This window comes from Saccharomyces eubayanus, chromosome XI (genome assembly GCF_001298625.1).
Source record: "Saccharomyces eubayanus strain FM1318 chromosome XI, whole genome shotgun sequence".
Taxonomy (NCBI): domain Eukaryota; kingdom Fungi; phylum Ascomycota; class Saccharomycetes; order Saccharomycetales; family Saccharomycetaceae; genus Saccharomyces; species Saccharomyces eubayanus.
The window spans coordinates 404613-418210 of NC_030970.1; the positions used below are offsets into that span (position 1 = coordinate 404613).

The 13598-nt window shown below is 38.6% G+C and overlaps 7 protein-coding genes across 7 annotated transcripts; 3 read left to right on the forward strand and 4 right to left on the reverse strand.

Moving 5' to 3' along the window:
- Nucleotides 1-63: 63 nt before the first annotated feature.
- UFD4 (putative ubiquitin-protein ligase UFD4) lies at nucleotides 64-4521 on the reverse strand (the record flags this gene model as incomplete). Its single annotated transcript, XM_018366434.1, has 1 exon — nucleotides 64-4521. The coding sequence occupies one exon, from the start codon at nucleotides 4519-4521 to the stop codon at nucleotides 64-66; it is 4458 nt and encodes a 1485-aa protein (XP_018221026.1).
- Nucleotides 4522-4906: 385 nt separating this feature from the next.
- Nucleotides 4907-5617, forward strand: MRT4 (ribosome assembly factor MRT4; the record flags this gene model as incomplete). The annotated part of the gene is made up of 1 exon (XM_018366435.1): nucleotides 4907-5617. The coding sequence occupies one exon, from the start codon at nucleotides 4907-4909 to the stop codon at nucleotides 5615-5617; it is 711 nt and encodes a 236-aa protein (XP_018221027.1).
- A 380-nt stretch (nucleotides 5618-5997) lies between these two features.
- On the reverse strand, nucleotides 5998-7254 carry LAC1 (sphingosine N-acyltransferase LAC1; the record flags this gene model as incomplete). The annotated part of the gene is made up of 1 exon (XM_018366436.1): nucleotides 5998-7254. One exon carries the CDS (start codon nucleotides 7252-7254, stop codon nucleotides 5998-6000), a length of 1257 nt encoding a protein of 418 aa, XP_018221028.1.
- A 736-nt stretch (nucleotides 7255-7990) lies between these two features.
- CAP1 (Cap1p) lies at nucleotides 7991-8797 on the forward strand (the record flags this gene model as incomplete). Its single annotated transcript, XM_018366437.1, has 1 exon — nucleotides 7991-8797. The coding sequence occupies one exon, from the start codon at nucleotides 7991-7993 to the stop codon at nucleotides 8795-8797; it is 807 nt and encodes a 268-aa protein (XP_018221029.1).
- Nucleotides 8798-8886: 89 nt separating this feature from the next.
- SFT1 (Sft1p) lies at nucleotides 8887-9207 on the reverse strand (the record flags this gene model as incomplete). Its single annotated transcript, XM_018366438.1, has 1 exon — nucleotides 8887-9207. The coding sequence occupies one exon, from the start codon at nucleotides 9205-9207 to the stop codon at nucleotides 8887-8889; it is 321 nt and encodes a 106-aa protein (XP_018221030.1).
- A 1367-nt stretch (nucleotides 9208-10574) lies between these two features.
- Nucleotides 10575-11406, forward strand: RPL14A (60S ribosomal protein eL14; the record flags this gene model as incomplete). Its single annotated transcript, XM_018366439.1, has 2 exons — nucleotides 10575-10703; nucleotides 11119-11406. 2 exons carry the CDS (start codon nucleotides 10575-10577, stop codon nucleotides 11404-11406), a joined length of 417 nt encoding a protein of 138 aa, XP_018221031.1.
- A 385-nt stretch (nucleotides 11407-11791) lies between these two features.
- Nucleotides 11792-13591, reverse strand: BYE1 (Bye1p; the record flags this gene model as incomplete). The annotated part of the gene is made up of 1 exon (XM_018366440.1): nucleotides 11792-13591. One exon carries the CDS (start codon nucleotides 13589-13591, stop codon nucleotides 11792-11794), a length of 1800 nt encoding a protein of 599 aa, XP_018221032.1.
- Nucleotides 13592-13598: the final 7 nt, after the last annotated feature.

Sequence of the window (13598 nt, forward strand, 5' to 3'; positions counted from 1 at the left end):
ATATTATTCGATAAATATTTTCTGAAACCATATAAATCTACATAAATAGAACCAATGCAGCTCTCAAGAGAGTAAGAAAGCTCCGGCACCTTCTTCAATGGCTTGGCAAAGACGAGACCGCATTATGTCTTTGTTAGAATATTTAGGTAGTTTCAAGTAGTTAGCACACGTCATTACACTTGGTAAGTATTCATTTGCTGTCAGGCCATCTTCAGCATGTTTTAGAACAACTGTAAATTTAGGATTCAAACTTTTAAAGCCTCCGATTGGAAGTTTGGGAGACCCAGTTAAAAACTGCAAAAATAATCTCCTTTCTTGCTTATTAAATGTGGATATTATTGATATGAAATCATGAATGATTGAAGAGTCCATTGTGTAGCCATGTTCGGCGTTTAAATTTGTGTATAAGGTTCCCACAGACCAATCTTCCTCAACCCGTCCGAACATGTCCACTAATTCTTCTGGAAAGAGTATCAGCATTCTTTCGTAGAGGAAAACTTTCGAGAAACCTTCGGAAAATGCTTTCAATTGCCTTTCGATGCCTTTACCCAAAATCTGATCAATAATTGCACAAATATATTCTTCAACATTAGAAGAATTCAGGAATTTATTGCTACCATCTGGAATCAATTCGATGTCATCGTTACCAGGTACGGTGAATGTTAAGAACAGTTCTTCCAGCGTATTATTGTTGTTCTTATTTGCGACTATGTATTTTAGGGATTTAGCCAGTAACGGATCTACCAACTCGATCATCGATAGACAGCTTTCGACATCACTTGGTACCGTTGTCAAATTGGGTGTACACATCCTGTGCAGTAATTCAAAAAAGACTCTACTGAATCTGAAGTCAAGGATCCTATTATCAAGCAAAGACCTGGCGACGAACGTCCCCAAATATCCAAAGAGTTCAAGAATTTTCTCGTTATTCGCGGTAGGGTCGAGAGGTTCTGGGAACAATAAAGTGGTAATGTAATCATCAGTTGTATCCATGTTCATTTCGCTTCTATAGCTATAGGAATTACAACGCCACATGTTTAGTGATTTTCTCGCAAAATATTTTGAAACTAAGGAATAGAATTCCAAAGTTGGGCCTAAACCTGTTCCTGCTTCTTCTTGGTATTCAATTTCTAATACATCTGGACTGCCACCATATTTAGATAAGATCTTGAGACCAGTAGCAAATACGGTTTTTCTTGAAATACGCAACTTACGTCTAGTAATTCTTCCAAGTTGTTGTAAAGCTTCATCATTTCTAGAGTCTTTTGAGCTTTTAGTTTTGTTTTTCCAGATTTGAATCAACCTTCCATAACCAAAAGATGTACATTGTAAGAAAAACATTCTCGTATCAAAGGGAAACAAAAATGGATATCTTCTTGTTAAAAACAGTGACCAATTTGGCAGGGCGCCGCTTGCAACGACCAGTGGTTCATCTAATTGCCTAGCCAGCTTAGCACTTAGCTTTGAATTGATGAAGCAATCACTTTCGATGTTGGAACTATGTAGGAAATCCAACAATGCGAGGATATCCGCTGAAGATCCAGTATCAACCTCAGTAAATTCTCTCTTTTTGTAAAAATCTCTTAACCGTTTTACCTCTTTAGCCTCTTCAGCTGCCTCGTGTTCGCTATCATCATTTTCTAAACTTTTGCGAAATTTAATTGACTGGGTATCGTTCCATAAAGTCTTCAAGTCCTGATTTTGCTTTACAAATTTATTGAATATGACCCCAAATACAGTGGACTCCATGTCAACTTTCTCGTCATCGTAAAAGAAATCAAAGTTCTTTTTTCTCATATCGTCCAAAGAATTTTCCTCTTCTTCTTCCCTGTTAGCATCAGTAGTAGGAGAAGTAATATTCGGAATTAACGAGCTCAAGAAGCGCATTCTTACCATCCTGTGCCTCAAAAATTCATTAAGAGAAGTAAACGATGCTATGCAATGAACTGAAACGATAGTGGATGACAAATCAGTACCGATATTATCTCTGGTTGCATCACCGTCATAAACCAACTTGATTCGTATTTCTTTTGCCAATGATGATACGCCTCCACCGTCATGCAAACCACAATCAACTATTGAAAAATTTTCAAGTCTTGTAAGAGCTGATTGCAGAATTTCTAAAAATCGATCCACGTTATCCTCAAATACTTCTAAAAATGATTTCACAAGAATAAAATGGGATACGGTTGAAGAGGAAATTCTTTTTGCGATGGAGGATGCTAACCCTGTTGAAGTAAATTCAAAACCTGATACGTCAAATTCCTCATGGAAAATACACTTTCGCAAAACTGTCCAAATTTTCTTCCAGTCTTCTTCCGTTTTGTCAGGAGTGGAAGGATCTTCTAAAATAGAAACGACGCTCTCAATTTGATGCAGTTCCTCTGTCATTGCCTCTTGCTCAACGTTAACTTGTGAAAGTACCCTGTTAACTAGGTCTACTCCTTTCTTCTTAATATAACCCAAAGACAGGGTTCTGAAAATGTGTAAAGTAATTTTTTTTGGTTTAACTGAATCAGGAATCTCCATATCACCAAACTCATAATCATAGTCGTCATCAGCCTCTCCATCTTCTTCAATACTGCTATGCAGATCCTCTTCTTCATCAGAAAGTGACATATCTTCATTTCCGTTCTCTTTCATATCGATGCTATTGAAATCCACAGATAAATCCTTTACCAAATCAAAAATGCCTTCCCTTTTAATAGAAGGCAAGAACAGCTCTGCAAATTTTTTACAGATGAGGTCGAGCAGGGAGAGACCACCGACTAAAAGGGTACCAGCTTCAGTTGAATGAGAGCCGCTAGCATTAAAAGTTGTTTCCTTTTGAGCCAAGATAGACCCAACTAACTTGATAAGTTGATCATTTATTGATTTAGCTGTAGAACTGTTCATACACGATACAACCCTTAGCAAAGCAATAAGCACGTATCTTCTTACGTCAAAATCAGCAGCGTTCGTATAAATTTCAATGAGAATTGGAATTAAGGACTGTACTAAAGCATCAAATTTTTCCTGGCTGACAATAATATCATGTCCATTGTTTGCAGTATCCTCTTTATTTGCAGATAGTATCCGTTCGTCTTCTGGAGGGAACAACACGACTATAAATCTAGAAATACTAACCAACAAACTGTTCGGGACATATATTAGTGTTTCGTGTAGCCCAGCGTTCGAAGTTTTACTATAGTGTTGGAACGACCGGGTAGTCATATCGATAATATCGGTCTTCTCTCTCAGTTCTCTTGACAGAACTTTACTGCTCATTGCCAATACGGTAAGAATATCCAGGCATTTTAGTTTGTTCTCCAACGGAGTGTCCTGAATAGCAACTAGCTGGACAATTCTTTCTGTTAGATCTAGCGAAAACAATGATTCGAACTTTTCGTTCCTGTACAACGCCCCACAAATGCCATACAAAGCATTTACAAGCCTAGTTACGATTGGCTGATCAGTTGTATTAGTAAAGATGGGTTTTAATGTTGGGAGCACTTCTACGACTGCGTTAAAATCATCCATTCGAACACTGCTACAGGCGTTTGAAACAATTGCAACAGCTTTTCTTTGTGCATGTATAGTTAAAAAATCAAAAAACTGAACGTAAATCGATAATTGACCCGTTTTTAAAATGTCCCTCCCATGTACTCTAGAGATATACTCCACAGTTTCTAGAACTTGTTCCGCAAGGTCAATATAACTAATCTCTACTAATTTCTCCTGTAGAATAGGTATGACATGCTCATCAACAGCTATTGAGATGGATTCTGGGCAAACTTCAAAAAGGTTATACATGCATCTACAGGCTTGCATTTGTAGTTCTAGTTCTTCCTTCAAGATTTTGTCAGAGAGGATGGTAGTAATGTTCCCTATCAACGTTTCCATCGGTATGACTCTATCGACAACCATTTGATTCATCATTAATATGTTCTCGGAAAGTTCTCTTAAACTTTCCATTGCAATATACGGGTCGTCAGGCGCATTTCCAGTATTCTCTATCAATTTGGAAATCCGTTCATTCCTTGCTGAACTCTCCGTACTTCTTTCCATCCTTCCTCCAATCATTGACAAGATCTCAGGAAGTGTCCTCCCAGCTGCATGCTGGACTTGTCCTCTGCCTGCTTGTCTCCTTTCTTCTAGTCTTTGTGCAAAAGTTTCCAAAATATCAGGTAAGCGAAAGGGGTTACCGCCAAATTCATTATTGTCGTGAGGATGATCCAGTTCTTCTTCTTCACCGTTTCCGTCTGCGTTCCCACTGTTATGACGTCTATTATATCCGTATAAAAGCTCGGAATCTTCTTCGTTGTGGTAATCATTATCACCATCCTCATCCTCGTCAGCCTCAAAGCTTCCTACGCTGGAGAGCATATGTTCATCTTCATCATCATCAGGATAATAAGAGTATTCGCCCTGTACATGGCCATCCTCATCATATTCATCCTCTACTTGAGTGTCCATCATATAATCACTGTTTTCACTGTGGGACTCATGATCATCGAAGTTATGCGAATTATTTTCAGGCATTTTTAAGTTCTCTTGTTCTTTTTCCTTCAATATTTATCTAAAATTTTTAATAATTCCAGATGCGATTTGGCTCAAGGAAACAATCACAAACCAGTATATTAAACCTGAAAATATGGTTGTTCTTAAACGTACCCGAACCCCATTCCCCTTTCCATTTGATGTTGGCTATTAATACGATCTTGATTTCAATTAAGCAAAACCCAACCATTAGGAGTTTACCCGGTGATGATGAAAAAAATTTTTTTTTCCAGAAAAATGCGATGAGCTTCTTTGAACGATTGCTAGTATTTAGTAGTACTTTAGCTTTAGTGTTAAACAGTATCTACACTTGTTTGGACATTACTCACAGACCAAAGTCTATACAAATATCTACTATATTTAAAGAATGCCAAGATCAAAACGTTCCAAGCTAGTTACTTTAGCACAAACCGATAAGAAAGGTAGAGAAAACAAAGAAAGAATTTTTGATGAGGTGAGGGAAGCATTAGACACTTACAGATACGCTTGGGTCTTGCATCTGGACGACGTAAGAACTCCAGTTTTGCAAGAAATTAGAACATCTTGGGCAGGTTCTAAGTTGATCATGGGTAAGAGAAAGGTTTTGCAAAAGGCATTGGGTGAAAAGAGAGAAGAAGAATACAAAGAGAACTTATATCAATTGACTAAACTTTGTGGTGGTGTTACTGGTTTATTGTTCACTAACGAAGACGTAAATACTGTCAAGGAATATTTTGAATCATACGCTCGTTCAGACTATTCAAGACCGAACTCCAAGGCTCCATTAACATTCACCATTCCTGAAGGCATCATTTACTCACGTGGTGGTCAAATCCCAGTTGAAGAAGATGTCCCAATGATCCATTCTTTGGAGCCAACTATGAGAAACAAATTCGAAATTCCAACTAAAATCAAAGCCGGTAAGATTACCATTGACAGCCCATATCTGGTTTGTACAAAAGACGAAAAATTGGATGTTCGTCAAGCTTTAATATTGAAGCAATTCGGTATCGCTGCTTCTGAATTCAAAGTCAAAGTTTCTGCTTACTATGACAATGATTCTTCTACTGTTGAAAACACTAACATCAACATGGAATAAACTAAACCGCTATTTGAAAATCTCTTCAATTAGAACATTGTATAAATCGGATAAACTTATTCTAGTTTCTTTTCTTTTTATATAATAATATTAAAGTAAATACTCATAAATGTAACATAGTTTCCTTTCAACTTCAGTTCTCTCCTGTATATTACCAGCTACAAAATCACAGTCCTTGTGGTGCAAACGTAGATCACCCACTTTTCGACTTTCTAACTGAATACAATTAACTGCACGAAATAAGAAGAAGAGGAACCAGTAAATGTTTGTTAAAGAATAATATAAAAACCGCTTTGCTCACATGAACCAGCGGAGAGGAAAGTGGGATAGAACTAAAGAAATATTAATGTGTTACGGTATACTATCTAAATATTGTTTTTTTAAATAACTTTTTTCGTTGGGGTAGAGTCAGTTGGTGTAGTGGCACTTTCATCACTTTCTTCTTCTGACTCACTATCACTTCTATCATCTATTAGAACACCTCTCCAAAGAATCCTGTATAGAACTCTGAAAATTAAGAACAACCAATAAAGATTGACTAATTGTAAAGCGCCTATCAATACAAACACAATTGGTAAAGAAATCCAACATTTGTACTGCTGAGTAGCAAAATTAAGGACGTAATTACCTTCTGTACGGAATTGCGTTAAAACGGACCACAGGATCTTTAAATTGATGTAATGACGCAAGTAAATCCATGAAACGACAAAAATGCAAAAAGAGAAAGGAGCAAAAACAGAATCCAAATAGTTTAGAGTTTTGGACAAGGACAAAAGAAAATCGGAAAGGTCCATTGTAATATAGATTGGCAACCCCATTTTAGTGAAGTGGAAGACGTAAGAAGACCAAATCAATAGCAAAGTAACAATATGATGGAAAGTCAATTCATTATGGTCTTTTCTTGGTTTTTCCAGTTGCAACACAAGGATACAAGCTTGTTGAGCCCAAAATGCAGCTTGGCCCAAATAAAAGACCTTGAATAAAAAGGGATTTGTAAAGTCTGGATAAGTTCTGTACATTGCCTTTGTGTCGAAGAACCATACATTGGAATGGTACATGCAATACAATCCGAAGGGTCCGGAAAAGCCGGTGTAAAAGATGGCGTAAATTTGTTCCATCATTCTCTTGATTCTATGTCTGGAAGTGACATGCAGGCTGACTGCGAAGGGCTTGATAACTACGTCCATTAAAAATTCGCGTAAGAATGTGAAAAAGATCATGTAGTAGAATACAAAGCACAGATCCTTGATACCTTTGCCGTATACGTCAGTGTCGCCGACTTGATATGATACGGCAACAAACCTATGAAGTACGTTTGTCTTTGTAGTATTGCCGGAGGTGAAATAGGCGCTGTACACCGCAATTAAAATCAGCAAGGGAGCTATCCAAGCATGACGATAACTTATTTCTCTAAATGAAAACCAGATCTTCTTGACCAGGTCGCTATCATTTTTGCTGACTTCGGACAGCCTTTGCATACGTTTTTTTGCAGCGGTTTTCGATTCCTTGGTCTCGAACATCGTACCCAAACTAGGCACGGTGTCCCCCAGATCGATCTTCCCTATGGAAGACTTACGTCTTGGTCTGGACCTTACTTTCAGGTTATTGTTCGAGGATTTTTGCATTAAATTCGACATAACTTGCTTACTAACACTATTTCTTAACCCTAACCAGAAGTGCAAGCAACAAACTCAAATGGCGATGAACCCACAAAAGTACGTGTATTGAACAGAAAAGAAAACGGTAAAGAATTCGAAAATCTACTTTTCACTTGAACCAGGTTCCGTATTATAAAGCCGATTGTAGCAGAAAAACCTGGTTCACGAAATCCTAGAAAACAATAGCGAATCTTCATAAATAAATAAACAAAAAATAAATAGGTCAGCAAGGAAAAGAAACGGATGCAACGAGCCAAGAAAGAAAACAAAAGAAAAAAACAACAGAATTCCCTGTTTAGATCTAGTTTCATGCCCCTCTTCCCACGTAATTTGTTCACCTGGGCCAGGTACCGTTTTTTGAAAAATGAGTGAAAAAAAAAAGAGAGCGAAAACATTCCACGGATCAAGCAAGCTGCCGGAAATGGGCGGAAGAAGTTGTCATTGCCCTTGCAGTTTTTTCCACTTTGCGGCGTTTTTGCGAGTTTTTTTTTTTTTCGCGTCGCGTCCCACGTCTTTTTGAAATCACGTGATAAAGCGTCACGTGATACATTGTATCACGTGATAAAGCATCCGGGTTATAGGCCCCTTTTTCCCTTTCTTTTGGAATGCTGCTGAGCTCTGGGCAGCTTGCAGTAGGTCTATACATGAGCGAAGATGCTGGTAGTGGTGGAGTGATTCGAATTTCAGGGCAGCGTAACAGCAGGGCCACCGATAGATGTCTAGTAGTAAGTTCGAAGAGGTTGTTAACAAGATCATAAGCGACAGCCCCCCAGGGGAGCTGAGAGAGATCTATGACGATCTGATCAAGATCACTAGTGAAAGCTCGAAGAATACTATCTTGGATGCCATTGAAAACTACAACGTGCAGAACTGCATCCCCATAGATGTCGACGGGACCTCCATAATCATATCTAAATACAACAAGGAAGGTTCGAAGTTTTTCGACCCTGTACACTCCGTCATTTTTTCAGTCGACCATTTAGGGCACAGAGGTCTCGACATCGAGCCGTACGAATTTACGCACCCAAAGCTGGACAAAGAGCAACTGAAACGGTTGCACGATCAATTGCGCGAGTATCTTGCTCAAAACTTCCCAGGCGACGTCAGTTTTGCCGTTTATCCAGTTCCCGAGGAACCCAGTAAAATATCTATCATTATAGTTAGTACCAAGTATAACCCGAATAATTTTTGGAATGGCCATTGGAAATCGAGCTATATTTACGATTTGGACACTAAGGAACTGACCGGCCACATTTCTACTCAAGTCCATTACTACGAAGATGGTAACGTTAGTTTCCAGTCCGGGAAGGCGATTGGCCAGAATAACGTAGTCGACGTTGTCAGCACAATAAGAGATGTAGAGACAAGTTTTGAGAATGAACTGGACTTTTCTTTCTCTGACCTGAACGAAAAGCAGTTCAAAGCTTTAAGAAGAAGACTACCTGTCACAAGATCAAAAATCAACTGGGGTAAGGCCATTGGTAGCTATAGATTAGGTAAAAATGCCGCCGAAGGGAAATAAAACTTTGCTTCTATTCTATTTCTATTTTAATTCCTTAATTAAATACATCTTTATATGTATATTACGATTTATTTGTTTGAATTTTCTCTTCAAAACAGCTTAAACAGAGTATACAGAATGAAGAATATTAACAGTGCCAAACCAACCATTCTCCATATACCATTACCGGCTTTTAATGATCGCGTCAACCTTGAGGATGAGTTCTTAATATCGGTGAACATCGACCCCAACGAATCTGTCATCTGGTTTATAACCGAACTGTCAGAGACCGCTCGGTCTCCAATCTCTTGATTTATATTTCTAAACGTAGCTAACTTATTGGCTAAGCCTTCTAATTTATTATCATTCTGGGTGAATAAAAAACACACCAATGTGGCGTGCAGAAAATTGTTGTTAGTAACTTTAAACATTCATCTATTTCTTTTGGAAAACTTTATTCCCCCCAAAACTGTTAAAGTCTTCTTTCTTGAATGCTTGCGTGTATCGGTGGCACTAGTTAACATACGTTGGATTCGATTTGAGAGTACCTAGAGTTTGACATTGCTCTTAGTGGTGTTGTCTCACTAACGTATCGTTCTGTCCCTGTTGAGTGTTTCAGTGCCTTTTCTCAATGACATACCTTATTTGTTCCATTCGCTCTTTACGTTTTTCTCCATATGACAATATGCGGCTTCTTGGGAACAACAACAACATAAGGGGAGCAAAACTAACACGTCTTCGCAAGAACAAGAGATGTAATATTCTTGGTCATACCCCAGCGCCCAAGAAAACACTGGCCTGTTCTTAAGAACGATAGAGTTGTAACTTGCACTTCAGTAAACTGTTTAAGTATTGCGCTACCATGCCGTAATACACTAGTCCAAGAGCAATCATAGCCAAGGTGTAGGCGAAATAGTACCAGCGCCACATAAGATGTTATTTAGGTATAATGTCAGATAAAAAAGTTTTCGCATTTCGCTAAACACTCATATAGAACATGGCGGTGTTCCAAGTGATTAGCCCTAGATCGCAAATTATATCATCATTTAATTATGCCTCTCTTGAGGCCCTTACAAGAACTAACTTCTCAGTTAAGAAGGAGACATGATACTACTGTATCATGTAGTCTTTCACAACCCGTTCAGTATGGAATTTATGATCTCATCCACCACTTGATGATGAACCTGAGGAGCTCAGCTTTGGTTGGGGAGAGTACTTGCAAATAGCAAATATGTTCCAGAGGTTGTTCCATCTGTGAAAAAGTAACGTTTATATAGCCACTCCTTTGCTCAGCTAACAAATTCAATATCAGATGAAAAAAAAATACCAATTACACAAACAATATGTTGGCCCTAGTTAAAGACTGCAAAAACGTGCACCCATTCATAAGATGTCTCTTTACATCTGAACACCGCATACCTAACAACTATAAAGCGCACCAGTTTTGCTTTTCGCGATCAATTTCTCGTTGTATTGCTCTTTGACCAAGAGTCATACAGTGCTCGGTCCGCCTTTCCTGCCCAGCAGAGAGCACTTTGTGGGAGAATTGCTTTCTCTCCGCGGGCGGCATTCCCTTCTAGCATTTACTTCCCTCCTGGTGGGCATCCTCTCTACGCCGCCTAACTGGCCGGGGGCGGGGAGTGAGCCTTCGGCAGACTTGCCCACTTTCTGCTCGTCAAGCACTATTGAAACTGAAAAAAAGTAACCTAAGGTTAAGTTAAGTAGGTCTGTTGTTTGAATAACTGAATTTATTTGTTGTCTTAGTGAATACAGAGAGCCGTGAAAAATAAAATAAACAATGTCCACCGATTCTATTGTCAAGGCTTCTAACTGGAGATTAGTCGAAGTTGGCCGTGTCGTTTTGATCAACAAAGGTCAATCCGCAGGTAAATTGGCTGCTATCGTCGAAATTATTGACCAAAAGAAGGTATGTTAAACCTAAATGCTTACAAATCAAAATGTGGAAGGAAGCCGAAAGGAGGATAAGAACACTTAACCATAGGAGAACCGTTCATAACTATATGATCCATTACCATATGATAAAATTATAAATGATAAATACTTAAGAGCGGAGATCGACAGCAAAATAATGAGACTGAGATAGAACTGTTTGTCGCCTCGGAATCAAAACTAGCACATATATCTGCGTATTTGTTTGACGTTGATTTCGGCTAAAAATAGTTAACATCTCATTTTTGAGCAACCAGCACTATTATGACAGTGCAACATTCCGATCGTGTGTCCTCAAGTGCTAAACCCATGTTCCCATTCAATTTACATTTCGTTTTACTAACAACTTTTTATGAATAATTCTTGAATTATTTATCGCCATTTTATTATAGGTTTTGATCGATGGTCCAAAAGCTGGTGTTCCACGTCAAGCCATCAACTTGGGTCAAGTTGTCTTAACTCCATTGACTTTCACTTTGCCAAGAGGTGCCAGAACTGCTACCGTTTCCAAGAAGTGGGCTGCTGCTGGTGTTTGCGAAAAGTGGGGTGCTTCATCTTGGGCTAAGAAGATTGCTCAACGTGAAAGACGTGCTGCTTTGACTGACTTTGAAAGATTCCAAGTTATGGTTTTGAGAAAGCAAAAGAGATACACTGTCAAGAAGGCTTTGGCTAAGGCTTAAGATATGTACATGATCCTTAATTCTGATGTATTTCGTATGTAATTTTATCTTTAACTGGTTATTCTTTTAATAAATAAACTACAATCTTACAACTATTGATGCCTCTGTGATTCTCTATTACTTTGGGAAAATACTGATAGCAAAAAGATGAATATGAAAGCCGCAAGAGCATACCTTTCGTTGTAAAGGCTTCCGACAAAGACTTGTTTTTTCTGTGGAATATTTGTATACTGGTCAATCGGTTATTCTAACGTTGAATTTTACCAGGATTTTTGGCAATTAAACATAAGGGGAGTAAGTTTCCTATAAACGTGCGTAAACCTGTACCATAAGCGTTTATATACACTACTGTAATATTGTTACAACTCCTTGAGGATAGTTACCTTTAATGAATAAGTTCCTGCTTTATTACTACAAATGCGAACAGTGTTCTTTCATCAGCTTTCACAGACAAAGATCTTTCACCGTTGGGATTGCCTAAAATGTTGTCCAAAATTTCAGGAACTTCACCATTCCTTGATGGAATAATATAAAAATCTTTCTCGTATCTGCTCTTTGGCTTTATACCGGCAATGCGACCTTTGGTTTCCAAGGAGTCTACAACTTCGGCAAAAGTTTTCTGACTTTCTTCATCATCAGAAGCAAACAGTTGGTAAATTAAAATCGCTCTAGAAGAAGAGACTTCTTTCAGATAAGGTGCAGCGGTTGTTGTAGGTAAGCGTCCCTCTACAAACAGGTTCCCATCACCGATAGCCTCTTTAGATATATCCCTCTTCAACCTTTTTGAAGTTCCGATATAACTCAAATAACCTGTAAATTCAAATCCTAACCCCGGATATAGAAACGCGCACTTTAAGGACTCTCCCTGTGCTGTTGCATTTTGGTTGGGATCCAAACTCCTGTGTTCTTGAGCAGGTGCTTTCAGTATGTCTAGTGTCTGATCCATTTCAGCTTTATTGTCACTACTATTATCAGCTCCATTATGTAACCTTATGCTATCCATCGAGTATAATACATCCTCTTGGGGCTCGGTGGAATTCTCGATTAGCTCATCGCCCTTGTGAGTCTTGACATATATGGGTTTGTCCGGTATTTCTACGATAAAATTTTCTGAAGTGGCTTTCTCCCTTTTCTCCTTGAACTCTTGTAAATCAGGATTTGCTAGTTCAGACGCATTCATATTCACTAGTTTATTCAACGGCAATTTGCCCTCGATTACGTGTGCCTTTAGTTTTAAATTCTTCTTGTCCTTCAAGTTGGAGTACAAAGATCTCACTTTTTCAGTGTATATCTTGTCTAAGGTGCCAAATTCAACGTTAAGGCACGCCTTATAAAGTTCATCCTCCAAGTTTTGTGCAAAACCATTTGAAACCGATGTTATGTCTTTCCCGTGAGGAAGATCATAAAGCTTCGCCTCTACTGTTTCTGGGATAATGAATTTACTGAACAAGACAGAAAACATATTCCTTGCGTTTAACCTTAATTTGTGTTCTTTCTCAGATTCGAAGTCTCTCTTAACAGGTGTTTTGTCTTGGTCAGTATTGGCTGTAATAGTACCAGCACTTTTCTTCTTTTTTTTTGGCCCATTGTTTTTCTTAACCTCCCTGGTTTGGGAAGGCATTTTTATTGAACTACTAGAAGTACTTCTTTTACGTTTTCTGGGACTTTCCTCTTCTAAAAAGAAATCTGTATCGTTGTCATTATGGTCAATGACAGGTTTATAAATATCGTCATCGTAATCATCCTCTTCTGAAACCTCAGCCTCTTTAGACTTCTCCAAATGCGCATACAGCGATGGGTCACATAATTCACAATAGTATTTGGAATCTTCATTCATTAGCCCATCGATGGTTTCCTTACCACCGGTCATACACTTGATGTGTTGCCAAGAATCGCAGCCATCACACTGAACCATGTCTCCATGCGAGTATTCAGGTGCGTCATAGTTCTCATCGCTTGCCCCACACACGCATCTAACATAACCTTCGTCTGCTTCATCTGATCCGTTTTTCTCATTATCTTTGGTTGAGCTCTGTGAAGCGTCAGTCTGCTCATTCTCCTTAGTAGCCGGATCTGTTCTCTTCTTAGTTTGTTTCTTCTTAGGTGTTTCGCTTTCTTCCTGTAACAGAGATTCGATATATTTATTCTGACCCTTGTTAGATCTCGCAGAAGTACGAACAGACATAGTAAAT